The sequence below is a fragment of the Tubulanus polymorphus genome, chromosome 3 (assembly GCF_964204645.1).
Source record: "Tubulanus polymorphus chromosome 3, tnTubPoly1.2, whole genome shotgun sequence".
NCBI classification, from domain to species: Eukaryota; Metazoa; Nemertea; class Palaeonemertea; order Tubulaniformes; family Tubulanidae; genus Tubulanus; species Tubulanus polymorphus.
The window spans coordinates 25,396,207-25,423,006 of NC_134027.1; the positions used below are offsets into that span (position 1 = coordinate 25,396,207).

General features: G+C 38.7%; 2 protein-coding genes across 3 annotated transcripts; one reads left to right on the forward strand and one right to left on the reverse strand.

Annotated features, from left to right (window-relative positions):
• Nucleotides 1–617: 617 nt before the first annotated feature.
• On the reverse strand, nt 618–14,045 carry LOC141902242 (transcription initiation factor TFIID subunit 4B-like). The gene is made up of 14 exons (XM_074789884.1): nt 13,047–14,045; nt 11,570–11,746; nt 10,957–11,095; nt 10,363–10,496; nt 9,545–9,634; nt 9,039–9,152; nt 8,041–8,207; nt 6,886–7,055; nt 5,918–6,048; nt 5,252–5,377; nt 4,796–4,852; nt 4,526–4,639; nt 4,024–4,077; nt 618–3,720 (listed from the first exon to the last, which is right to left on the reverse strand). Exons 1-14 carry the CDS (start codon nt 14,043–14,045, stop codon nt 3,607–3,609), a joined length of 2,586 nt encoding a protein of 861 aa, XP_074645985.1. The 3' UTR covers nt 618–3,606.
• A 432-nt stretch (nt 14,046–14,477) lies between these two features.
• LOC141901037 (protein LSM14 homolog B-like) lies at nt 14,478–23,826 on the forward strand. Of its 2 annotated transcripts, XM_074788107.1 has the most exons (10): nt 14,478–14,687; nt 15,833–15,993; nt 16,531–16,726; nt 17,393–17,518; nt 18,693–19,070; nt 19,738–19,926; nt 20,409–20,559; nt 20,988–21,133; nt 21,280–21,401; nt 22,008–23,826. In XM_074788107.1, the coding sequence occupies exons 1-9, from the start codon at nt 14,570–14,572 to the stop codon at nt 21,366–21,368; spliced, it is 1,554 nt and encodes a 517-aa protein (XP_074644208.1). In that variant the 5' UTR covers nt 14,478–14,569; the 3' UTR covers nt 21,369–21,401; nt 22,008–23,826. The 2 variants fall into 2 exon arrangements, with proteins under 2 accessions (XP_074644208.1, XP_074644209.1); XM_074788108.1 differs by lacking the exon at nt 17,393–17,518.
• The last annotated feature ends 2,974 nt before the right edge of the window (nt 23,827–26,800 follow it).

Genomic DNA, 26,800 nt, shown 5'->3' on the forward strand with positions numbered 1-26,800 from the left:
AGGGGGAAGACCGCAGATTTTTGAGTCGAATTTCTTCGTAGGTCATCAGACACTGGTTAGGACCATTTCCAATAGTTACAATGATAACTATTTCTTAATTTGCGTGCTATAGTCTCTGTGTTCTAAGCAAGTTCTCCTCAATCCTCTTGTCAGCTGTGAATCTTTTCTCTCTGCGAACCAACATACGAAGAACAGAAGACACTACAAATATCAATTTACTATGACTGACAGTGCAGTCAATTTAATTTCATTTATTGCATTTTTCTTCTTTTTGTAGTCGATACTATACAAAATATCAATATATAAACAAGACCTGTATTTAATCATTTAAATCTATCATTCCCCCAATATATATATATATATACTCAACACATAGTTCACTGTGTTCTTGACGTGTGTGTGTGTCTCTGTACAAATAATAATAATAATAATAATAATAATAATAATAATAATAATATGCAATAATTAATATCATTGCAATAACAATATTATGTAATAATTACATAATATTATCATTGTTACTATTATTACAAGAATAATTATCGTAATATTTAATAATAATATTAATAATAATATTAATAGTAATAATAATAATTATTATCATTATAACCTAGGCGGTTTTTTTTCGCGGCAGAATGTACAAATTTTATTCATTTTTTACAACTGTACAAGTTCGTGATGAATCGATGATAAAAGCTCGTACCTACTATATCTTACACGATCAAGCGTCGGGTTCTATTTACAAACATTTACAATTTCCGCAAAGAAAAAACAAATCCTCGACGAACTTTTTTTGCCGACGAATAAATAATTATTGATTAATCGCGATAATAATTTTATGTAGGAGTAGGTTTTCGATCGGAACTGAAAAATTTTTGCATGATTAGAAAATCCTTTTTTTCAAAAAGAAGAAAATAGTTTTCGCCGAGCACGACTCACTCGCCTGTGGCTCCTTCTCGGGAGTTAATTAATTATCAATCAATTTACAAATAATCAATTAATCAACACCGCTTTATCAAATGCTTGCAGTTTCTTTTTCAATACATGAAATAGATTTTAACACAGGAACCAACAATGCCATAAGAGATCTAAAATTTCTAATTGCTGATTTTCACATGAATTTAATAAAACTGCCCAATCTACAGCCTGAACCACTCCATCATACATTCAGAGATCCAGGACAATCAGTTTCTTATTAAAATGTTCAATGTCAGGTGTTTGTAGTTAATTTTCAATCAGAAAATGTCACAAGTGGACGATCAAGGGTGGAACGGGGTCCAGACTGCAGATTGATGCAACCTACATTAAGTTCAAAGTATTTTTGATTCCTTTTCCCTCGTTGAAGTAGAGTACATTTAGTTTATGATCCAGTTAGAAAAACCACTTCATATAAATCAGTCTGATCTAATCATAAACTGCATTAGAATATACAATTTCCAACAAACCGGGATGCATTTCACTATTAATACCTAATCATCTGGATAAGTATAGTATCAATCATTGTATAATAGTGACATCATTGTTGTGTGCTTTCAATATACGCACAGCAAGGAGCCACCCACTGTGTAGGCTGTTAGCACTAGGAGCCACCCTCAACATGGAAAATACTAGGAGCTACCCACAGTGCAAGTATAATGTTGGGAGTCAACCTCAGAGCAGGCAGACAGTAGTAGGAGCCACCCGGTATAGGTTCATGTGGTACTAGGAGCCACCCAAGGTAAACCGACAACCTACAGCGCAGGTACACAATACGAACCACCCTCAGTAGTAGGTTATGTAGGAGCAACCCATAGCACAGACGGACAACACATCTCTACGAGATAAACAACAAATCTGACCGACCACACGTCTTCTGTTCGCATACAGAAACCTGTAACAACCAATCGATAACAGATTCAAGATCTCCTCTCTCCAACCCTTCTAGTGAAATATCATAAATTAACAAACACCTCAATTAAAGATTTGTTTTTTGATAACTCATCAAATCAACTCGTGTTTTATAAACCTTCTTTGTGATACAAATCTTTTTTGAACGAATGAATTTTTGTCTTCAAAGAATCGCTTCGAAAATGTTCTCAAATATGCCGATCGATTGTCAAAGCAGAATCGGTAGATTCACCAGAGAAAGAATCGAACGCTCTAGGCTAAAGGATCTATCACTTAATCTACATAAAATCTGTACAAGTAATGCATTTAACTGTCTACATAACACTGGCCGTAAATAATCAGTAAATAAAGTTAATCCTTTAAAAACGTCGACATTTCACACTCGACAAAAACCACTTAGTGGATTTACGCAGTTCAACAGACAACAGACTTCTCTAATACCTAAATTCATTACGAAATTCGCTTTCATTTAACAACATTTCAAAGATTGATACTCGAGTTATGCAGCAATAGGTTCAAAAAGAACCACAGTAGACTCGCCTCGCCTCGAATCCCGTGGAATATACTAACTGGAGCAGCAAGTGAATTCCAAGGCAGTTGGAGCGAAGATGGGTCATCATCGCATAAATTGGAGCGAGGAGCCGGATATTAAACGTTTTTCTATCCGGCGTATGCGACCATCCGAGGTAATCGACTCTGTGTTAAGCGTGCAGTCTACTTTTCATAACAATTCAACTCCAGTTGTAGTGTAGTAGGACCAAACAATTCAAATAATCCAAACATTTTAGTCCTAAACACTTCAAAATTGATTGCAGAAAGCATGTTGCTACATATATCATACATTTTTTTTAGCAATAAATGGTTTAAGCCATTTTCAGAAGTCTGTGCTGTGAACATAACCTAGCTACAAATCCTGGGGCCGGTTGCGCAAAAATTAGTACGAGTTAAATAGTGGACAAACACTGGGGTGAAATGTGAATTTTCCACTGGTTTTCTTCAACAGGGTCCCTACAGATTGGTCGTTGCTGGATATAAGGAGATTTTCAAGGAGAAATTTTCAAATTTGGAGAAACTGTCTGCATCACTTTAAGATCCCAATTACAGTAGACTCCTCCTAAATCAGTGCTGTTTATTTCAGTAAACCATTAATGCAGTGGTTTTATATGTCAATTACTAAACTAAACTTAGAATTACCTAAACTCTGTTTAGAATTAAAATTACCTGAACTCTGTTTAGAATTAAAATACTTAACTCTGTTTAGAATTCGGTAACCGCCTAATTGATTTAAGAAAAAATCCTGATCCAAACTGTATTGATTGAGGCTTAGTTTACTGTACAACTAAAACTTTTCTAGATGCCTATTTCCCAAAATTGAAAGAGTTTTAGACGTTTTGCTCAAATCAAAGGAGTTTCAAGCACCTTAAAAAGCCCTTTCTGTTCAGAAGGTTTTATTCAGGAAATCAATGAGTTGTAAGGACCCTGTATAACTAAATTTCGAGCCACTGACCCCGCCATACATCATTACACCATAATCATAGATTACATAAGGGTTATTCGTGTAAGCTGCAGCCAGCACAGCCTCTCTCATCTCTCTCTCATCTCTCATCACTGAAGAATTCGTTCGGGAACCAGCCCCACGCACCCAGGAGGAGAACAGCACAATATTTGGCAGTATTCCGAGCTATAAACGATCTCTCGATTACGCGATTATTTCCGCGATCATTTTAGAAATGCCTTGTATAACGTATTGGACTTGGTGCTTTCGCGCTCCTGTTCCATCAGAAACAACAGATCCCTGAGATTGACTCGTCGAATTCTTGGACGTAAACTCATCTGCAAAATAAATGAAACACGATGTAATTTCTAACAAGTATAATTTCTTCAGAAATCTAGGGGCCAGGAAGGGCGATAGTTATGACAAGCCTGAGCGACAAACTTCTGAACCCAGTTCCAACATTTCTGGGCTTAAGTTTGACTAGGCTAAAAACAATTGCAAAAGAACTCACTTTAGCTCGAAATTTTTAGATTTCAAATCAACTCAAATTTCCAAACTTTCTAACTTTGCATCGGCAAGGAGATAATCACTGGGCCATGGAATTATGCATGAATTTCGTGATCAGAAGAAAAAATGCTTACCGGTCGTTGGGATGAACCAGGGGTACCAGAACCAAATGCACTTCCAACAGCACTCTACGTAGAAAAATAGAATAAAATACGTTCATTCACATAAACCACATCAGGAATCAGTTGTTGCGATTAAGACAGATAACCTATGGTTGATGGTAATGTGTGCAGCACTGGCTATCCTACTAGATGGCGTGTAGGTCTACATCGATAAGACAACTCAAGAAAAAATTAAGCTCATAATAATTTTCTGCCTCCCACATCAGAAGTTGGGCAAATCACGACTTTCAATAAACTCAGATTGATTTTAGGGGTTCATCAGCACAATTTCTCATTCGTCATTCATAGAATTTGAGAAATTATGGATAGATTAAATTGAATCTGGGAAGAGATCAGACATCGGTGTCCGAATGCACACTATGCGACACCTGGTGGATCCTCGCTTGCCGCAGTCGAATATAGAGCCCTGATCAGTAGAGGGACAGGTATGTGTTTGCTGATGTTTTTTTCTTACCGAACTCGATTCTCCCGTCGTGTCAATTTTTCGTTTTTTCCGCGGACCAATAGCTGCCAACGCCGTTAGATTAGCCTCCCTCTGACGAGTCTCCTCCATTTCCATTTGCTGCATCTGAAAAAACACGAGCAATTTCCGGGTAAAAACTGATCATTTGTAATTGTATTAGAAAATGGGGATCAGGGGATTCTATTTTTCATTCTGAGAGTTGGATTTCACATTATCTTCACACAACACGACGTGATAGATCACGGACTCAAATGAACGAACCTCTTTAGCTTTTTGTTTTAATTTCAGCTGTTCGGGGTCTTCGTGTTTCGAACGACTCTGAAATTATGAATAAAACATCATTAGATATAATTGCAAAATTTTACCAAATTCCCTGATTTTTCTGATTCCCTCAAGTTTTCCAGGTTTTTTCTGCAAAATTTATCGAATTCCCTGAGTTTCCGTGATTTTTTCAAGATTTCTCTGATTCCCTGAGTTTTTCAGGTTTACCAAGTCAATGGCAATTTACAGGTGTAATTTCCTTGCAGTCATTTGCCTGATATCCAATAGATGTCGCTACTCTTCATTCAAAACAAACTTGGCGACTGCGCAAGGTGGAATATTTACAGGTGACAATCGTGAATTGTGTGCAATTAATCAAAAACCTCAGATTACTGCAAAAACAATTCAAACCGAAAAGTCAAACAAATCAATTTGTAAGATTGCAGAAATCCGTACCTTCGCAGCTCGTAATAGTTTTTCACGTTCGTGTTCTTCGTGTCGTTTTTTCTCTAGTTTATCCAATTCGTCGACGAACTTTAATTGAGATTTCACTTCGCTGGTCGCCTCGTAACGTTGATCAATCTGAATCCAAAAAAAAAATTCATCATATTTCACGATCGTTCAATCGTCGACACTTGTTTCGGTTTGCAATTAACATCCGTTTAATCGTATTGAAATTTATCAGGATTTAAAGCAGTCCAAAGTCAGCACTTTTAGCTGAACGCAAAAACGAATTCTCGGTATTTTCCTGAATGAATAAGTCATGAAATACGAACATGCATTTGCGTTCAAATTCTAGAGTTCTTTTCATAAGAAACAACCACTTTGATATAGAGAGAAATCCCACAATAAATAAGCCAAAAATGCAAAGTTCTTTAATAGAAATCTATATACATTTGAGCAACGTTTCGGCTAAAGACTATTAGCCATCATCAGGCGACACCTGATGACGGCTCTATTGAGTAGAAACGTTGCTCAATCTACAAACACTTTTACTATCGAAGAACTTATCATCTTAATGGCTGAATTATTGTGGATTTTTCCTCGTATATTCATCTGACACGGTTATTGTGTATCACCTCGACCTAACCACATTACCAAAATTTCAGGGGGTTCACTTACTTTGTATATTTCTAATCTATGTTCAGCTATAACTGATAACCGTTCTAGTAAATTGCGCAATCGCTCTTGAGTCGCGTGTGACACTAAATGAGCGACCTCAGGAGGCACGTCTGTTATACCGTGTTTTTGAGCTGTAATCAAAGAAATTTCAAATTTATTCCATGTTAATCTATTTTGGTAAAATCTGTTTTACAGTATGGGCTAGATCACATATGTACAGCAAACTGTCTCGTACTCGGTAGCGTTCTAAATATTTCACACAGTTCAGAATCAGGGAACTCATTAGCGCAGAGATTGCCACATATATTTCACCGAGTTGAGATTCAGAGAACTTATAAGCGCTGAGATTGCTGCATATAGTTCACCGAGTTGAGAATCAGGGAACTCATTAGCGCAGAGATTGCTGCATATATTTCACTGAGTTGAGAATCAGGGAACTTATAAGCGCTGAGATTGCTACATATATTTCACCGAGTTGAGAATCAGGGAACTTATAAGCGCTGAGATTGCTGCATATATTTCACTGAGTTGAGAATCAGGGAACCTATAAGCGCTGAGATTGCTGCATATAGTTCACCGAGTTGAGAATCAGGGAACTCATTAGCGCAGAGATTGCTGCATACATTTCACTGAGTTGAGAATCAGGAAACTGCTGTGAGACTGCTGTGAATATTTCACTGAGTTGAGAATCAGGGAACCTATAAGCGCTGAGATTGCTGCATATATTTCACCGAGTTGAGAATCAGGAAACCTATAAGCGCTGAGATTGCTGCATATAGTTCACCGAGTTGAGAATCAATGAACTCTAAAGAGTCAGCACCAAAAATCCGAGGAAAAGGTATCTTTTTAGTGAAATTCACTGAGTTGACAAGTACCGAGTAAGGAACAGTCTACTGCATATTGCATTCTGTAGTACGTAATATATTCTGTAATATGTATACGGTGATAATAATGTATGCGTGTATTACCTGCTGCCATGATACGTTTAAGTAAAGGTCCGTGATTGAGGAAGTATTCATCTTTACAAGAACGTACTTGAGTAGTTAATATATCGCTACCGGCTGATAATATATTACGACTCTCCTCTATAATATTAACGCCGCCCATTGCTGCCACATCGTTGATATCATCGTCATCTCTGAATTAAATACAATATCAGAAGGTGAAAAACATGTTTTTATTCGGTTAGTGACAGTTAAGACAAGTGACAGGGTCTCGGGGTGGCCACTTTTATTTGACTGGCTTTTTCCCCCGACTTATCACTTTTTGACATGTGGATTTTTTCCCTGACTTGACTGACTAAGAATCCAATCATTTAACACAGTCAAATACCTAAAACATAGAAGGAAACTGTTCGATTGTGACTATTTCCTGACATGTAAGTTGTTTTCCCTGACTCGATCTGCTAAGAATCTAATCCAATACAGTCAAATAGGCAAGACATAGATGGGACGCACAAGCAGGCAATTTTTACAAAATTCCCCAACTTTTCCCTGATGTCCCGGTAAGTGCCCACCTTGTTTTTTATTTGGTTCGTTTCCATTAGACTGTCTGTATTTCAATTCAGATTCCCTGAGAGATTCCCCGAGTGAATCAGAGAAAATCTCTAGGTTTAAAATGTTACAATTATTCATTCTTAAGTGAATCATGTACTGATTAAGAAACACATGATCAATAGCATTATCCAAATTACCTGGGGCCGGTTGCACAGTCATCCAAAAGTGGTCTTAAATCTTAAGATTGGTCTTAAGTTGTTAGATTGGCTATAGAACTAAGTTGGTCTTAGAATCGTCTTAAGTCTAAGCCCTGACTATGGAACCGGCCCCCTAGAAATTTCTCAGGGTGGCTACTGACCTGGGGCCAGTTGCATAGTCGTGACTTAAGCCCAAAAGTGGTCTTAATCTTAAGACTGGTCTTAAGTTGTTAGATTGGCTATAGAACTAAGTTGGTCTTAGGCTGGTCTTAAGTCTAAGCCATGACTATGCAACCGGGCCCTGAGTTTTCCAGGTTTTGGTAAAATTTGTCAAATTCCCTGATTTTCTCGAGTTTTTCCAGGTCAGTGGCGCCACCCTGTTTTCATTACCGCACCCTGATTGGATTGTAGAAAATGAAGCTTCACTTACTTGAGAGGGTCGTATTTTTTCACGCGACTCGCCGCCGCGCTGGACGATGACGACGATGGTGGAGGGGACTTGAATAGAGTTTTGTTCAGACCAGCAGCAGCAGCAGTGTGAGAATGATGGTGGTGATGCGGTTTCAACACGCGCGGCGTTTGTAACGTGGTCGGTATCTACAATAACACGAGACATAGAAGAATTATTGATAACGATTATCGATGAAACACTACGTTAAGAGTCATATAAAACAACCCACAATGAGACAATCTGTTACACTCGCGCTCCCGATAGATTTCTATCCCTCTTCAGAGATTTATTTCATTTAAAAACTTCTAAATAAATCTATGAAGTTGAATAGAAGTTATCTATCCAAAATATCAGTGTGACAGTCTTTTTGTTGCAGTTCTTTTATATTATGGGTTTTTATAGATAGAACTTCATAGACTGTGAAGATTGCTGATTGAAGATGATATCAAAATCCCACATAATGTTTGCTCGCGCTGGGAGTTTATCAAACCAATCGAACAGTTTTCCTGAAAATGACTTCATATTGAATTCAGGATAAAGTCGAATGAACATCAACCCGAGGAAACATTTCAGGCTCCTTTTGTTCTTTAAGCGTCTTTTTATCGAAACTTTCAGGATTAATATCAGTTATCCCACCAGTATCTGGTATTATGTCATATCTAGATCGTTTAATAAACCCGAGATCTATCGTTCCAGTCTATTCTAACAATATCTAATGCAATGACACACCTGACGATGATCTCTAGTGTGAGATTTTTTGAATAAATAAATTCTCGATTTTAAAATTCTTTTAATTTGTACATAGTGGGTTTTTATCTTATTATCTGTTCACCACGTTTGAGTGTGGTTATCCTACTACTGAACTGTAATAAAGGTTGTCCAAGGTATAACATTCTGCAATCAATTCATATTCAACTTTCAACTTTGAACTGAATTTGTTCATTTTTGAAAGTAATATTAGACGTGTGCTCTCTTACCTGACCCATCGTGGTTGTCATTTTTGGCATCGGAGAGCGATATTTCGGAGGTCGAACGCCTTCGATTTCCATTTTACCATTCGCGAGCGACGATCGCAGCAACGGCAAACTTTTCTATAAATATCGAGAATTGATAATAATAATTACAAAATTTATATTTTACTGAGGGATCATTCATTAATTACGTAGGCATAAAATTTGAATTTTTCAACCCCCTCCCCTTGCACGCAAAATCGGCTATTTTTTCATATACATTAAGCATTACAGTACGCAATCGCCCTGACCCCCTCCCCTAATGCGTACGTAATAAATGAATGATCCTCGAGGTATTTTACTTGGACGTCATTTTCCATTAGTTCAGGGTGAAACCAAAAATACATGTGTATTTTTGGTGAAACTGAATATATTAAGAATGTTGTTAGTTCAGGGTGGAAAAATCATTGAATTTGAACTGAAATTAAGAATGTTGTAAAAGGGCGATTGCGGCTTACGAAAGAGGAACTTACTTTAAGAAACGGCACTAAATAAGGTTGAGGGTTCGATTTTAGTTCGATTTGAAGTTGCGTTGTAAACGTTTCCGGTTCGACTTGGCCGTCCTAGGAAAAAAAAACAACGAAAAAAATATCTCATTAAAAGATCCAGTTCTTGACAGAGGAACGCTCTTTATTCTCCGACCTGGAAAGAAAATAACCCCTGCAGTTGGAACATACTTTGGTAGACTGCGCCTATCACCGAGCCTGGGACGACAAATTCATGTCACGATCCATCGTGCAATTAATTGAAACCCAGAGAAAAAATGGAAACTAGAAACAATTGAAGCCTACAAGGGGGGTCAATCTTTCCATGAATGATCCAAATAAAGTGCGTTCTCAGGGTTTCCAGAAGTAAGGCCAGGACAAAAAGAAGTACTAAGAAGGACTTTTTCGGCAATTTTAGACCCAAAAGGAAGGACTTCTTGACTGAAAAGAAGTACTTTCCAGCAAAATTAGGACCCATAAAGAAGCATTTTCGTAACATTTTCACCAAGAAAATAATATACATTGCAGCTCAATTTTTCCTATTCAAACCGACAAAATATTCAACTTAATCTTAATGAAAATTGTCTTTTTGAAAATTTCCGTACAGACAACTTAATCCAATATACATAGATATATTCAATACATTTCTACTCTATTCCTGAAGATCTAGAATTAGAGTTGGTTCCACATTTGAGATCTTGAGTTAAACTCTTTAAAAACAAACTAATTTTACAGCTGAGTTAACTCTCAATCGGAACTGTGGAACTGGGTCAGGGGGATGCGGCGCTGTTTTTGATGATACTTACTATTAAACCCTGTATTAGATTTTTCACGTTTTCCACTGTCTGTTTAGGTTGACTAGATGCTAATTTGATCAACGTCGTCAGAAAATTCTTGCATTTCTTGACGTTTTCGATTTCCGCGACGTGTGGCTTATGATCTGAAAATTTTTGAAAAACAGAAACAAAAACATTTTATAGATTTTTCATTAAAAAAAAAAACTCAGGAATTTTCACTGTTATTCCTGTCACAGTTTTATAGATTATTGACCACAATCTTCGACCGATTCAAATATAATTTCTCAAGTTTTAAAAAGAGCTTCCTCAACTTGGCAGATGGCATAAAAAGGGTATCAACATATTCTCAGACACTATGCTTGAATTTTTACACTTTTTCGGAATTTTTTCCCACAATTTTTTAAGCAGACATCCCCCCCCCCAGTTGTCAAAAGTTGTCAAATTTGTCACAACCACTTAACCCTTGTTATTATTTTCAGAGATGAATTACAACAATTGGTAAAATGAACATGGTATATAGGCCTAGTTGTAAAGCATGGCTAAGGTTACGAAACAAGAAAATTTCATTCACTTTCTAAAATCTAGTATCAATTCAATACTTACGGGCAGAATAACTATGGCTACTTTGCACGCTGGGCTGTCCCACGTGGGGCTGCATACCCGGAGGCCCGGGCGTGCGGGCTGCTATTGGCTGCGGTGTAGATGATGGAATGGTATGGACATTTTGTTGGCTACCGGGAGGCTAGAAAAAGAAACAAAATATCCAATTTACACAAGTTTGCTAAAAAGGCTTTAAAAACTTTTTCATGGCCTTCAATGTCAAGAAATACCCATCGGACAAATAATATTCAGGGTTTTATGAAAAAGTTTTAATGGTCAAGTTGGTCAATTTTTGTCTTCATTCATAGTTTACAGTCCATCTAGTACAGGATGGCCACTTAATTTGACTTGCTTTTCCCCTCACTGTTTTCCCTGACTTGAACTACTAAGAATCCAATCAATTAACACAGTCCAATACTTAAGATTTAGACATAGAAACTGCTCAATTCTATATGCAATCTAGCAATCTCAACAAATTTCCCTGACTTTTTCCCCGATTTTTTCTTAATTAAAGAAAAGAAAATTAACAGACTTTATCCTGATTTTTAGGTAAGTGGCCATCCAGCAGATTTCGACCGCAATTATTTTTTCGGAATGATAAAAAAATGTCACTTACTTTGAGAGCAGTTTGTATTTTATAAGTCGCCGGTCCGGGAGTCATAGGCATCGTCGACGACGACGACTGACCCGGTACCGGATTGTGAAGTACGGTCACGATTTGACCGGCTTCGTTTTTAATGACGACCATTCCACCGGCCGGCGCTTGTAGACCTGCCGGTAACGTAATCGTATTCTGAAAATATACGCAAACGTTTCATCATCAAAAAATAAAACGCTTCAAATCCGAGTCAGTTGTAAATAAATGTAAATTGCTAGAATTTGAAACGGTAAAATCTTAAAAATTAGTTAACCCTCATTGTGCGATGTAATCAGAAGTAAACTTTGTTCTAATCTTATTTTTCACTCTTAATTTTTTGGCCAGAAGCCGGAGCGGATCAAGGAGCAAATATAGAAAAATACATGCGACAGGTCCTTTTTCGGGCAGAAATTGGTCTTTTCAAGATCGACAAAAATTGCGCCTTTTCGACATGAAGCGTCGTTGAATTAAAAAGGCAATCAGAAGACCCCCCTGGAAGACCACCTGGATCTACACAAGAAACAAAAAATAACCCACCATCAGGGGAAAAACAGTTACGAAAATGAGTTGAAAACCGTTCATCACTTTCATAGGTTTCCTTTTGATTGTTTTTTTTTTTTTTCAGTTTGTAAAATGAATTATCCGCAAATTGTAACATTTATAAGTGGATTTCACACTCAAAAAGTCGTTTAATTTCACCAAAAATTCAAGAGAAACAAATCATCAAGTTATTTTGCTTCAGAGAAAAACATTTCTCAGATTCAAATCTTTGCACATGACTGGAGGTGGAGCCACTAGCTAGTCTAGATTAAAACAAGTTACAAACTGCAACATATTCAAAACTTCTACGCGCGAGATCAAATCAAATTACCGTACTCAAAATGGTTTAATCAGATGGATTAAAATCAATGGATTAATTAAACCTAGCACTCAATGAATTACACAGTTCTGAGTAAGTTAACCCTTCAAGTTAATTCAGATATTTTCAAATCAACTGAGGGAATCTATAACTTTTCAACTTTTGTACCCGAAAGATTGGAACCAGATCTTAGGAACTGATCGAATAGGCTACCCAAACATGACTGACAGTACATTCGAAAATATCTTAAACAATTGAATTTCTCGAAATATCTTAATCTGGATCAATTGAATCTTTGCTAAGTTTACGAAATTACAAAAAATTAGAAGACACTGTAAATTAGAATAGCTTAACATAACTTTGAGTGCTCTCTTCATTGATTACAATGAATTACAATGCACAAATAAATGATGGAATGTAATTTTGTGTAATTGCCGCTAAATTACAGAAATTGCATTTTCGAAACGCAACTCATTCAATTAGAATAAATTACTATGCACTGTTAAAACAAGAGGGATACAATTTCGAGTATTTGCATCAATTACAATAAATTACGACGCACTAATAAATGATTGAGATGTAATTTTGAGTACTCACTGCATTAGATCCCGGTCGTGGACTGATCATGTGCGTTTGAGGCGGTCCGATTCGAATCGGCGTCCCGGGCGCGATTCGAGGCGCGAGCGTTTTTAAAGGCGTTCCGCCCGCCACCGAGAACCGATGAGCCTGATTGGTCGGCGTTCGCACGCTGTACGACACGACCCCCGGACGCACGGTAGAGTTCGCGGCCACGTTGTAATTCACGTTCGTTTGCGGCGTCGGTTTTAACTCCTGTTTTATTTTCATCGAGTCTTTTAACACGATATGCTGCTGTTGCTGAGATTTCGACACAGGTGGCGCCACCGCGTTTAAAATGGCCGTCGTCGAATTTTGGTCGAGATTTAAACCGGCCGGTTTCACGAGGCCGCCGCTGGTAGCGTTATTATTCACATTACCGCCCGGTTTTAACAACACAGTCCGATTCGTCGATATTTGGCCCGCGGGTATCGTACCCGCGTTGGAAGTCACTATCGTTTTTGCGCCCGCCGGGCTACCGTTCGACGCCGCGGTTACCGTCTGTTGTTGCGTAACTACTACGGAATTTGTCGGTAATCCCCGATTAACTACTCCCGATGACGAGGTATCGTTGTTAGTGTGGATTAACGGGGCCGGACTGCCAGCCGGCACGACACCACCGCCGATCGAATTTAACCCGGCGTTATTGCCACCGGCGTGTATAACCCGGGACGGCGGCGGACCCGGGCTACCTTTACTACGGATAATAACTGAATTATGATGAGGTGCACCGTGGACCGGAGTTGGTTTAGGGCTGGCCACATCGTTTTGTTGAGGAGACTGCTGAGATTTTAAACCAGCACTGGCAGCTGAGGATCGATTTAAATGGTTTTCCGACGCGTTTCTCGCGGTGGAAGTTTTTTCGGTGGTCGGAGACGATAGTTGTGACTCTAGAGTCCCGACTAGAGCGCTAATCGTGTTCTCGTCGACCTCCGCGTTCAGAAATTCGTCGAATGGATTTGATGCGGACATCGCCGCCATTATTACAACTCCGAATGAAGTACGCATGCGCCACATTCAGGCGACTTTGGCGCCGCCTAACGTCCAAAAGTGGAACTCGTTCCAAATTTCACCAAAAAACAATCTCAATTCTAGGAATCAGATTAGATTTTCTTTCATAAATTTTTTACGTTTGCGTACATATTTCTTATATACGGGATATCTCATTTTTAGGATCAATGAATAAATTTGAACTCGACGGTGGCGCCGTTTAACGCCCAGAAGCCGAACTCATTAAGAAATTGGTAAAAGAAATCTAACTCTTATTCGAGGTCACACTTTACTTTTTCCCCAATGTAGCTTCATTCTTGTTTTTCGCTTGCATAATGAATCAATTTGATAATCCATGTGAATAAATTAGTTTTAAATCGATGGTGGCGCCGTCCAGCGACATCGAACCAAACCATCATCCGCCATTTGGTTGTCATCTTCTGAATCGAATTTTTAGTCGTGATTATCGGTCGGCATCGTCTTCGTCTCAGCTCGACGGAGCCAAATCGACGACCATGAGTGGAGTTCCGTATATCGGTAGCAAAATCAGCCTGATTTCCAAAGCTGAAATTCGCTATGAAGGCATTTTGTACACGATTGACGCTAAAGAAGCCACTGTCGCTTTGCAAAAGGGTAAGAAATCCTAACAATACACTCAGCTCGGACTTCCCTTCTTTTGACGACGTATATTTCTTTTAAGTTTTTGAGCCATTCCCGGCGTCCATAAATATTATTCAAAACGTATTATTGACGAAATGTAGTTTCTAATTTTACGACAAACTTGTTTGTAAATATGTAAAACAAATAAAGACAAAGTCAATTAAAAAAACAAAGAAGGGTCAAGTGAAACCCGAAAGAAGGGACCTTCTACTACCCCCCTTGCTGAGGTCCAATGTTGAGTTTGCTTTCTGTGAGTCTGGTATTTTTCATCCCCCTTTATTTGTTAATGAATTAATCACAAGAAGGCTATAATCAATAAAACACCTGACTTTACATCTAGGCTTTGAAATTTGCTGATGTCAGTGAATTACAATATTACTGGGTTTGTTATGATGGTATCCCTACTGTACCTCCTAGCGAGAGAGGTTTACAGTAGAACACCTGGTAGTATGTGGTCAACAAACCTACTGTTATTTACTAATAGTAAAAACTCCTTCGAACCTGATGAAGATTAGCCTTTTAGGCCAAATAAAAAAAATTAGTTGTTTATCGTCCTTTTTTTCAAAAAGCTTGGGTCGGCCGGGAGGTTTTTATTTTTTATTTTAGATGGAGTGTTGTAAATGATATACGATTGATAAAATAAAGCATGTTCATGTGTGGCGCCACAAGCAATACAAATACAATTCAATTCATAGAACTTAATTAACTTAGATTTTAAAATCGATCGAAATATGCTCCACAACCGGAAATCCACGCTGTGTACGCTCCATAACCGAATATTGACTTCCATTTGTTATTCAGCAAAGGCACTTCGTCGATCGATAAATCGTTTTGTTTGCTGCTATACTGTCCTACAATCGACATGAAACGGTAGCTATGGCAAATATTTTCCATTGGAACCAAAATAGAACACAATAAAAAAAAAAAAATTGGGTCGGGTATTTTTCGTAGGGTCGGGCGGGGACGATAAACAACTAATTTTTTTTATTTGGCCTTATCTGGTTTCTCCAGTATTTGCCTGCCCTCCTCGCCTTCTACTGTTTCAGTTGTCGTCAAAAACTGTTGTTTAAAATTAAGACTACTTATTTCTAGTCTTCTCGTATTATTTTGTGTTACAGTGCGATCATTCGGTACGGAGGACCGCGTCACCGAGCGTCCGGTACCGCCGAGAGAAGAGGTCTACGAATATATCATCTTCAGAGGACTCGACATCAAAGATCTTCATGTGTGCGAACCGCCGAAATCGACGCCGCTGGCTTCGGACCCGGCGATTGTCAAGGTACTTCTTATATTCTACCAATTCATAACCCCCTGGTTGTATATATCGTTGTTATCGGTTCTCAGGTAATGTAACGGACCCAGTTGCATAGTCATGGCTTAGACTTAAGACGTGCAACTGGCCCTTAGTTAAGATCGGGGATTATAGTGCAGATACTTTCTGTCGAAAGGTGTTAAGGAAATAAGTAAGGTTCTGGGTCGATTTTTACCTGCAGGGAAAATCACTCGGGGAATTGTGACTTTTCTTTAAAATCAGGGAATTTAAATTATTGGTGTCTTGTTGTTCTTGCGGATGCAGAGGGAACTTCTTCGGAACTAAACATTTCTTAATGAAGATCTTAAAATCAGTAATTTTTTGGTCAAAGGTCAAGAAAATAACTGGCGACTTCAGGAACTGTTTTTTTTGAGGGAATCTTAACTTTTTCTTTCAAAATGTGGGAAAATGAGGGGAATTTCAGATTCCGAGAAATTATGATAATATTTTTCGTTCGTAATATAATTCTCTTGTCGTTGAAAAGGTTTTTTACGTTTGTTTCAGTCGTCTCATCCGATGGCACCTCACAGCCACATGACCGGTTATCCGTCGCAGCAGCCGGGCGCGATCGGCTCGGGCGCCGCGGGCATGTATCATCAGTTCGGCGCGGCGCAGCCGTCGTGTATGCCTCCGTCGTATTCGGCTCATCATCCGTTTCCGTCGCAGCAACAACAACAACAGCAGGCTCCACCAGTTCAAGGTCAGGCTCCTTTTTCTCCATCACAGGCCACTTCTTCTGGGACAGGTATTATATCGATGTGTTTGATGCATGCGTGTGTGTGCGTCACAGTAGTAGATGATGCTTTGTATCCCTTGATTTAAGTTGTTGTTCGTGCTGCTGCTTCTATCCAATCTCATGAATTCGTGCTTGATTCTTATCCTGCAATGAATTATTGGGAAATGTAGACTTTTTACGAGATGACCGGCTAGTTAAGGGGGATATAGTTGGACTGTTAAAATGTATTCATTGCCTACTATGAGATATCGATGATGGTCGAAGTGGAAGTTAGAGTCCACTTCCGCCATCGTTGTCAAGATATCTTAATCTGCTTAGCTCAAATCTCACAGGGCATGCAATAATCTTAGACAATTTGCTCCGGTGCACGCGACCCAAAAGCTATCAGCACCGTGGCATCTATTGTAAACTCTATGATTCTAAATTAAGGCTAAATCGTCGTAAATCTGACTTAGAAAAAGAATAATCGTAGCAATGAATGTGTTGGTTTCATCTGTTACTAGCAGGTGTGGTGGGTTTGGGCACAGCAAATCACCTCGTAAATAGAAATCGTTTAGATAAGTGTGATGATTCCCTATTTCAAGATCAAGACTGTCGTGTTTTCATGTGGATGTGTTTGAATCTCTGTAGGTTCAGTTCGTAGGACCTCTCCTTTATTCCACCTCACAGCCGGCGGTGGCGTCGGCGCCGGTCGAAATTCACCCACCGTCGATCAATGCGTACAAGTTACCGCTCGGCAAATCAAACGAGCTGCTGGTAAAAAAACCATTTATTAGTTTCAAAATTAATTAACAAACTTGTTAATTATTCGCTTACATTGGGAGTTTAGGAACGTTCAAAAGGGATCAAGCTGCACTGTTTCGTTTATGTTTTGATTTGTAACTTCAAAGAGATTTTCTCGTAACATTCCAGACTCTGTTTAACCCTTTCAGTGCTGACTAATTAGTACCCGAAAGGACGGGAGATGATTTGAAATTTTTCAAAAATTCCCTTCCAGTGTATTGAATAAGGGGCATGTCGCTTAGTGCCTCTACACTGGTGTATCGTTTGTTTTTAATATTCTACAATATTTGACAGGTGCTGCCATCTTTCATATGAGGTACAAGCTGATAGCATCAATACACCGCAGTGCGGTGTACTAGGAAAGTCAATCACCGATTCATACACTGCACTACAGTGTTGAAGCACTGACAGGGTTAAGTTGGGACTCAGTTGACCCTAAAATAATTAAGCTTTATGTCACTTGCTAACAAATCTGAAGTACAGTTGGTTGGAGTCTGGAGTCTTTTAATGTTGTTTTTTGATTTCTATCATTTTTCTTTGAATTTTAATTGCATGCCTGATTGATGCATGTGAATGTTTATAATACCTTGAATTAAAATCAAGTTAATGCTGTAAAATGGTACACAGAACGATCATAGCTTTTCAGTTTCTTCTCTCATGTAACAGCTCAGTTCCACCGTATAGATGATATTATGTGATTAATCACTGGGGCCAATTTGCACCGTGATGCCTTAGATTTGAGACCGGTCTAAGTTCTTAGTTCTAAAGCCAACCTAAAAATCTTAATGAACTAAGACGACTTTGGACTTGGTTTTATTCACAACTGATTTAATTGCTGCCAAAATTGGGTTGTTTTTTGGACTGTGGAACTGGGTTTTTAGTCTCGAAATCTTGAAATGATGCGACTTGTATTTTACAACACACAGTCAACCCCAATCTATTGCATCCATATCAGGAATTTTGATCTCGGGGTAAATAAAACCTTAAATCTGGTTTCAACTCGTTCCAAGACAAAATATTGGTCGTGCTCTCAGAAAAATGTAGCATTAGGCTTGGCATCGGTTTATCGGGGGTTACTAGAAATCCATACCTAAGTTAGTGAACTAATGAATATTGATAATGAAATGGTTATTTTACTATTTTTCAGCATCTCGAGGTTCGACTCCTCCACCAAACCGTTCGAAATCACCTGCCACCAACGAGCACCAGCCTGCTCACTCCCAGCAGCTGCAGCAGCAGCAGCAGGTCGTGCCGCGTGATAAAGACAGTCCGAATAAAGACTTGAATAACAAACGTCAAAACCAGAAAGAGAATTTAGCGCCTCATCATTCGAACGAACATCACCAGTATCAGCAGCAGCAGCAGCATCATCACCATCATCAGCAGAGACGGGAACAGTCGGCAGGGGCTCATCAGATGAGAGGTAGACGCAGTGATAGAGGTAGTCCTCGCGGAGGAGGTGGAGGTGGTGGTGATAGAGGCGGTGACAGAGGTGAACGTAGTTTCCACAATCACAATCATAGAGGTATGTCTGACTATGTGATGGGGCGCTGTACTAGTTTAAACAATAAGAAACTGCCTTATTCACAGATATTTTGAGACCGGTGAAATTCATCAAAATCCGGATTGAAAATAAGATTTTACGTACAAAATGTGCAAAAGATAGTACAAATATGAATTTTCGACTGAAAATTCGACTAAATCCTCTGGGCCCAGTTTCACAAAAAAAGTTAAACTAAAATTTTTGGTGTAATCGCCATTGGTTACTTCATGTTTTCAATGGGGACAACAATTCAAACTTAACCGTTTCAGACTTTTTCGTGAAACTAGGCCCTGTGATGATTTGAAAATTTCTTAACATTTCACCCCAGTTTGTTGAATAACAGGCATACCACTAGTGAGTCTACACCTCGGTGCAGTGTATTGTTAGCTACTGATACTTCACTGATGAGTGCTGCTATCTTTCAAAGGAGATAAAACTAATCGCATCAATACTACACTGCTGTGTACTATCGAAAGTTGTAGGCTGATTTGTACACCGCACTGAAGGGTCAAACAATGATGTCTGTGTTAAATTCTGCAATTTCGAATCATTTGACCTGTCTTCATGAACTATCCATTATTAATGTTAGCGTATGAGATGCTATTTCACTAGCGAAAGGTCCGAGTAAACTGGTTATTCAAAATTGTAGGTTATTCGTCGTATCGGGGTCAGGGACCGCCGCAACGACGGCCCCGACGCGGAGGACCGCCCGGCTTCGGACGTCCGAAATCGGAACCGTTGCGTTTCGACGACGACTTTGATTTCGAATCTTCGAACGCTCAGTTCGACAAGGAACAATTAGATAAAGAGTTGAAAGAGAAATGTAACATCACCAGCAGTAAGTGTTTCATTTATACAATGATTTGAATAGCGGTGAATTTTCGTCAGGGGAATGATAACATAGACCTGATAACCACCCGAATGGCTTCTTATCTAGTAATCATAGTGGACTTTAATTGATATAGTTTTAAGATCACATGTTTAAACAGTCTCCATCTCGGGGATGCTATTGACCCCTCCTTTCTTTGTCAGTGGCACCACTGACCTGGAAAACTTAAGGAATTAGACAAATTTGACGATAATCCTGGAAAACTCTGGGAATTCGGATAATGCTATTTTGATCCTTGCGCTCTTCTTTATCAATACGTGATTCAATGAAAAATGAATGAATCTGTAACATTTCAAACCTAGAAATTCCTCAGATTTACTGTTTATAACATGGGTAAACCCTGGGAAATTAGTGAATGGGGGCAAGAGGTCACCCTGTTTAACGTCGTAATGAAGGAAATGTTGTAAACAATGCTTTGATTGTTTCATCAGCAGCGGAGAAGGTTGTTAACGGCGACGAAGCGACGACGGCAACGACGACCGCAGGATCCGGTGATGAATGCGAGAACGATGAGAATTATTACGACAAGTCGCGATCGTTCTTCGATAATATCAGCTGCGAGGCGTCTGAACGTGCTAAAGGGTAAAAATATACTCCTTCTAATAGACACTGAATACAACCTTTTGGTTTTACTTCAGATCCATGTGAATTCATTCGGAAATGGGGGGGGGTATAAGGTTACTTATTTGATGGATTGATTTTGATCTGATTAGAACACCCCATGCCTTTAGCTCTCGGCAAAGTTTGCTTGGAAAGATTTCCGCCTTATATCTGGGAATTTTAGATTTCCTGATCCGAAAGAACCCTGTTCAGTGGTAGTGTTTGAACACAGTTAAAGACAGGTCCCCTAACCTTCCTTTTCGTTGTTGACACTTTCGGTTTTAGAAATGTAATGTGCCTATTGAGCATGGTCTGACCGATATGAAAATTGAGTGACAAGTCATGCAGGCTATAAACCGTGGACTTATTTCTGGTTTCTAATGGCTGTTTTAATATTTTCACATTTGCAGAGTTAGTCAGAGACCGAACTGGAGAGAGGAACGCAAAATGAACGCGGAAACATTCGGAATATCGAGTACGCGCGAATTAAACCGTTACCGATATCGGGGAGGTCCACGTGGAAGAGGTGGATACCGTGGAAGAGGCCGGGGACGAGGTAAAGCAAAAAACCTTTCGGAATAACGTTAAAAAACTTCTTGAGAAAATTTCTTGAAACAATTTCAAATAATTTGGGGAAAACATTTTTCGGTGTTATGAAAATTTAGCTGAACTGTTTTTCATATATATATTTTTTTTTTTAAGGAGGATATATGTCCGGCCGCGGTCGAGGAGGACCCGGCGGAGGAGGAAATAGATCACAGCAACCGCAACAAGTAGCTGCTCAATCATAGTCTCTATATCCACACTTATTTATTCATGTCAAGGTCAGTTCAATATGTCAAAATATACGTGAGATTACTTGCTCGAAACAAACCTCTACTTCTTAGGGGCTTATTCAGGAAAGAATTTCTATAAGTTTCAAATTATGAGGCCCTGTGGGCTCTCTTAAACGTTCCCTCCACCTTGATCTGCCAATTGATGTTCCACACTTCACATGTGTTCAAAGCTTCACCTTCAAAGCTATTTGTAATTAGAAATGAACCATAATTGCCAGACATTGATTAGACATTTTATCAGTATCAACACACTTTCAAAAACTGATCATCTGGGCCCAGTTTCACAAAAAGGTTTAACTCTTAAATCGATTTAATTTCTTCATTAATTCAGTTTATCTTAAATCGATTTAGGCCTTAATCCTTTTTGTGAAACTGGGCCCAGGGGTTGGTTGCAGTCATAACTGGAATTTAAGAAAATCGGTCTCAGACAATCTTAGTGTTTGGCCAAGGATAGTCCAGGCTCTCAGACAGCAATAGGAAGCAGATAGACAGAGATAGGAATCAGATACAGAGATAGATAAGTCCTTATCCTGGTTGCAAAATCGAGATTCATCCTTCAGATTGAACTAAAAAAAAAAATTTTGTTTGTTTCAGGCTGTTGAGATATTATTGAAAACGTTTTTGGTCAGAACACGACGCGGGGAGGAAGAGAATTTAATACGTAATATTACTCCTTACATCGTTCACTACTGACTGGACGATGACGACTACGCTACTGCTGCTGTCGCCATCTATTGAGCGCGTTTAGAGTTTAACTCTCGTCTCTGTGAGTTCGCTACATAACAGTACAGACGAGACACAATAAACTTTGTCGCGCGCGCGCGATTCATTTCACAAACTATTATTAGCGCCGTTTCTACGATGGTCAGCGGGTGATTGAGAGCAGCAACGCATATTTAATTACATTGTTAATTACTAATTAACGGAGGGACATTGGGTCAATCGTAAACCGGGTCGCTGTTTTCGCGAGTGAACAACCGGTCGGCGGCGACGACTTTGTTATTTTCATTTGTCGAATGATTTCGCTCGATTATCACTATTATTATTATTATTATTTTTATCGATAATAATTATTATTACGAATATTGTGTATATATATATAGATATGAATGATGGTGAAGTAATGGTAAATGTAGCCCCCCAGAACGCCCCTAGTTTCACAGTTTCCAGCATTTTCACGATGATTTCGATAAACTGGCAATTATGATTTGTAAACATTTTATCAAAGATAATGCAGCGGTATTTTCTTAGTGGATACAGTAAGACCCCGGCTTAATCCGGATATTGATCTAATCCGGAGATTATTGACACTATACATAAAGCGGACTAAAAATGAGGTAAAAGTCTCATAAACCGAGTGAATTTCATTGATCCCGAACGATCTGGATTAAGTTGGGGTTTATTGTTTGTGTTAGGGCCAGGGTAAATCACATCGTTGTAGTATAAACACTTACGTTAACACTAACTACTGTACGCAGTCCCACGGTTGTGAGTTAGAGTTTATAATCAATTCGTTTTCCTAACTCGTGTCTGTGGAACTGGGTTCTTGCGTTTGAATAATTTCTGTTAAGAATTCTTGTTACCTCGAGTTAGATTAGCGGGGAATCGCAGGATTAACGTCCCCTGAAGATTGCGCTTAAACGTCATGCTCCTAGTTTCTAGTCAGTTTAAGAATGCGGCACGTATTTAAAAAGAATTTGTGCCTAAACGAGTTATTTTATTTTCCGGAATGCGATTCGCATAATTGTGACTAGACTTTGTTAGATCGACTACCGGTATATTATAATCAAGATGGTTTCGGACTCGTCTCGATCAAAGTCATGACGTGTGTGCAGCCCCCCTTTGGTTTAGTTTCGAATAAGTATAGCGCTCCGTGTTCAAATATCGAAATTATTTTTAAAGAATTTTTGTTATCAGCCGGATTTTTCTTTTCTTTTTTAACTGTTATTTCGTGAAATGTGCATTGTGAAGACGACGTCGGCAAATCTTATATTTCTACGCAAAAAAATGACTTAAGATGGCAGTTATTTAAGTTTCAATGATCAGAGCTAAGAAAACAGATGGAAAAGGTGAATTTTGTAGTTGCTTTAGTGTTAATTTATGAAATGTGATTCGGGACCCAGTTCCACGGTTCTCTGGTCAAAAACCGACCGGACTGTCGAACCGGGTCCTGAAGATTTTAATGAACCTTTCAGCCGCAGCCTTGTCAATTCATCCCGTCGATAATAGATTTAAATAAATCTGCATTTTGCCTTCGCTAACCTCGTTAGTGCATCGTCGGTGAGAAGGGTTAATTAAGGTTATTAATAATTGTGCTAACTCGAAACTTCTCGATGAATTGAAATGTGCCTACTGTGTGTACATACGATACATGTAGCTGTGTGTTCCTCATTAAAATCATAATGTGCAAGTATATGTATATATTTTCTTTGCATTTGATCGAATATCCACCCGAGAAGGACGCGTCTTACCGTGTCAGTGTTCGTAGCCTCTCGGCCTGAAGCAGTTTCGCGAAAAAGTTATCGACTCAAATTTTTCGTTTAGTCGCTATTGGTTATTTCAAGTTTTCAATGCAGACAACAATTCAAATTTAATCTTGAAAACTTTTTCATCGAACGGCACCAAGTAGTCTAATTGTTGGTAACCAATCTGTATACATAGAGAGTTCCTGTTTTGCTAGCCAGGGTCCAGTTGGGAGGTTAGCACTGACTTTAGTTTGACTGTAGTTGGACACTTCCGATTTTCTCAAATTTGAACCGGAAACTACAGCAGTGGACCCAGGTTTTTTACGGTACTCCGATCTTGTCTCCATCTTCAGTTTAAAATCTACTTGCACTTCATGTACTACGTGAAATTCGTTATCAGAGTATTGAATATAGCTTCTCGAGACATCCTCATAATCGCACCCGGCTTGTAGTGATACCTGATTGGAGCCGGCTTGTAGTGATACCCGATCGGTCCTACTCTTCCGGAACTCGGTCCAGTATTCAATTGGCCCAAAAAAATGAACAAATAAAACTACGCGATTTGGTATCGATTTAAATCTTGAAGGTATTGCGAAAACAAACGTCTTTTGTTTTTAAATGTAAATTATTTTGAAAAGCGGCAGGCATTCCACGGTGAACTGAACCGATCATTCTGTTGTGTATAGATTTATTTTGTTTTTGGTTCTCGAGTCAGTTTCGCTTGAAAAGCTTTCGGAAATATTGCAGAAAATGATAATACGGTCGAATACGCTTCAGTTGTCATCGGAGACAGTCGTCTCGTTGCTTAAGTCATCGCTGTTTCTTTGTCCCAATCGGTATTTTCCGGGTTAAATAGCGAGTCTCCAAAGCACTTTTGGAAAAACTTGCCCATTAAAAGTGCTTACTTTTGACTTTGAACGTACTGGTATCCCTATAGTTAGCTACACCTGCATTTGACATTATTTACTTTTGGCTGCAGCAATTTATGTTGAGACTTGAACGATCAAAAAGTATCACTTTCACCTTACAAAAGTGCTTACAAGAGAATAAGGGATGGAACAGGTGGGGAGTTGATATATGGTAGAACGTTCCTCGATGAAGGTTTCGAATTCAAGCAAGGCGCGAATATTTTTACTCTCAACGACCAATCGTTGCTAAGATAGGCTCGAATTTTAGAGCGTTCGCGTGTTGCGTTCGGTCTAGTTAGTTTTACCAATACTGGTCTAGTGATTCGAGGCTAGACGAATTGAACGTTTGAAAAACAATTCACTATTCAATAATGCGGTAAATATCTAACAGAGTTAGTCTTACAGCTTACAGCCTCCAGAGTGACAGATGACGTGAGCAACGTTGACTGTACTTAAAATAAATTGCACAGTTAGTTTATGAATGAAGACATGTAATGTGTTATTAGTAGGGTATTTAATTGATACTATTTGTGGTATTTAATTGATATTATTTGTGGTATTTAATTGATACTGTTTGTGGTATTTAATTGATACTGTTTGTGGTATTTAATTGATACTGTTTGTGGTATTTAATTGATACTGTTTGTGGTATTTAATTGATACTATTTGTGGTATTTAATTGATACTGTTTGTGGTATTTAATTGATACTACTTGTGGTATTTAATTGATACTATTTGTGGTATTTAATTGATACTGTTTGTGGTATTTAATTGATACTGTTTGTGGTATTTAATTGATACTGTTTGTGGTATTTAATTGATACTATTTGTGGTATTTAATTGATACTACTTGTGGTATTTAATTGATACTACTTGTGGTATTTAATTGATACTATTTGTGGTATTTAATTGATACTATTTGTGGTATTTAATTGATACTATTTGTGGTGTGTACTATAGAGTCAGGGGTGGTACATTATATAGTTTTTCGCTGCAAGTGGTTTGGTATTAATAATAAAATGATAATATCGATATATGTTTATTGTATTATTATTATCATTATTGATTGATTGAAAAATATGAATAAAGATGAGCATTTTCTAGACGCAAAATGATTTCTTTTAGTTTTAAGTAGTTCATGGCGCTGTCTTATGATTTTTGATCGGACGGAGAAAGTCTGAGCTGAGATCGACATTTAATGAACGTCATCTGAACGTTTGAATTAATGCAGTTATCATTCTGTCCTACGGATATTCGTACATCATTCTTCCAACCTGCGATTGTCCACGCTTCACGTGTGTTCAGTAGGCCTACCCATCTTTTTTCTGATTGAAACTGAATTACGAACACACTGGCTGGGTTTCATAGATGTGCAAGCAAAATAGTCTCTGGGAACATTTGAAAAATTTGTCAGTTATAGCCATGGTTTCTCATTGTTACTATGGTGGTTGTTAACCAGATTTAGGAGTTATCCAAGGGACTGATACCAGTCTATGGAACCGGGCCCAGATATTTTATCAGTACTTTAAAAAAAAAACTGATGTCCAAACTGCACATGTGGTCAGTACTTCGCAGATGATTGGATTTCTCTGAACTGATTCAAAGTTTACAGTAAATCTCCGCCTCGGGGGCGAGTTTTGCTGTAACCCTCGAAACTCTGTTAATGAATTAGATTCCTAACTGATTTGCGACGATGATGGTGTAAAATGGGGCGGGGGACAGGATCCCCATAGAAAGAAAGGTAAAAAGATATATGAGTACACGTGCGCACATCATTATGCGACTCGACTGAGGAAATACGTCAACCGTCGTTTCGATATTAGTTCCACTCTCTACACCACATGATGTGAACACGAATGATTCGAAATTTCGATATAAGTTCTCGATGCAGATTATACGAATGACTCGAAACCAATTCTCGGCTCTATCGCCGTCCGGTCAACGACCGCCGTTTTGACGAAATTTCTCGATCGAATCTCCGCTACAATATTCCCCTGACGTCATCATCGTCCTC

What these genes read in the sequence shown, in the direction of transcription:
- LOC141902242 (XM_074789884.1), bottom strand. Translation starts at nt 14,045, where the DNA reads ATGGCGGCGATGTCCGCATCAAATCCATTCGACGAATTTCTGAACGCG. An exon ending in ATAGATTAGAAATATACAAA is followed by an intron (nt 5,378 to 5,917) that starts GTAAGTGAACCC and finishes TTTTGGATTCAG; the next exon opens with ATTGATCAACGTTACGAGGC. An exon ending in TAAAACAAAAAGCTAAAGAG is followed by an intron (nt 4,640 to 4,795) that starts GTTCGTTCATTT and finishes GTGTTTTTTCAG; the next exon opens with ATGCAGCAAATGGAAATGGA.
- LOC141901037 (XM_074788107.1), top strand. Translation starts at nt 14,570, where the DNA reads ATGAGTGGAGTTCCGTATATCGGTAGCAAAATCAGCCTGATTTCCAAA. An exon ending in CGGACCCGGCGATTGTCAAG is followed by an intron (nt 15,994 to 16,530) that starts GTACTTCTTATA and finishes CGTTTGTTTCAG; the next exon opens with TCGTCTCATCCGATGGCACC. An exon ending in GCGTCTGAACGTGCTAAAGG is followed by an intron (nt 20,560 to 20,987) that starts GTAAAAATATAC and finishes TCACATTTGCAG; the next exon opens with AGTTAGTCAGAGACCGAACT.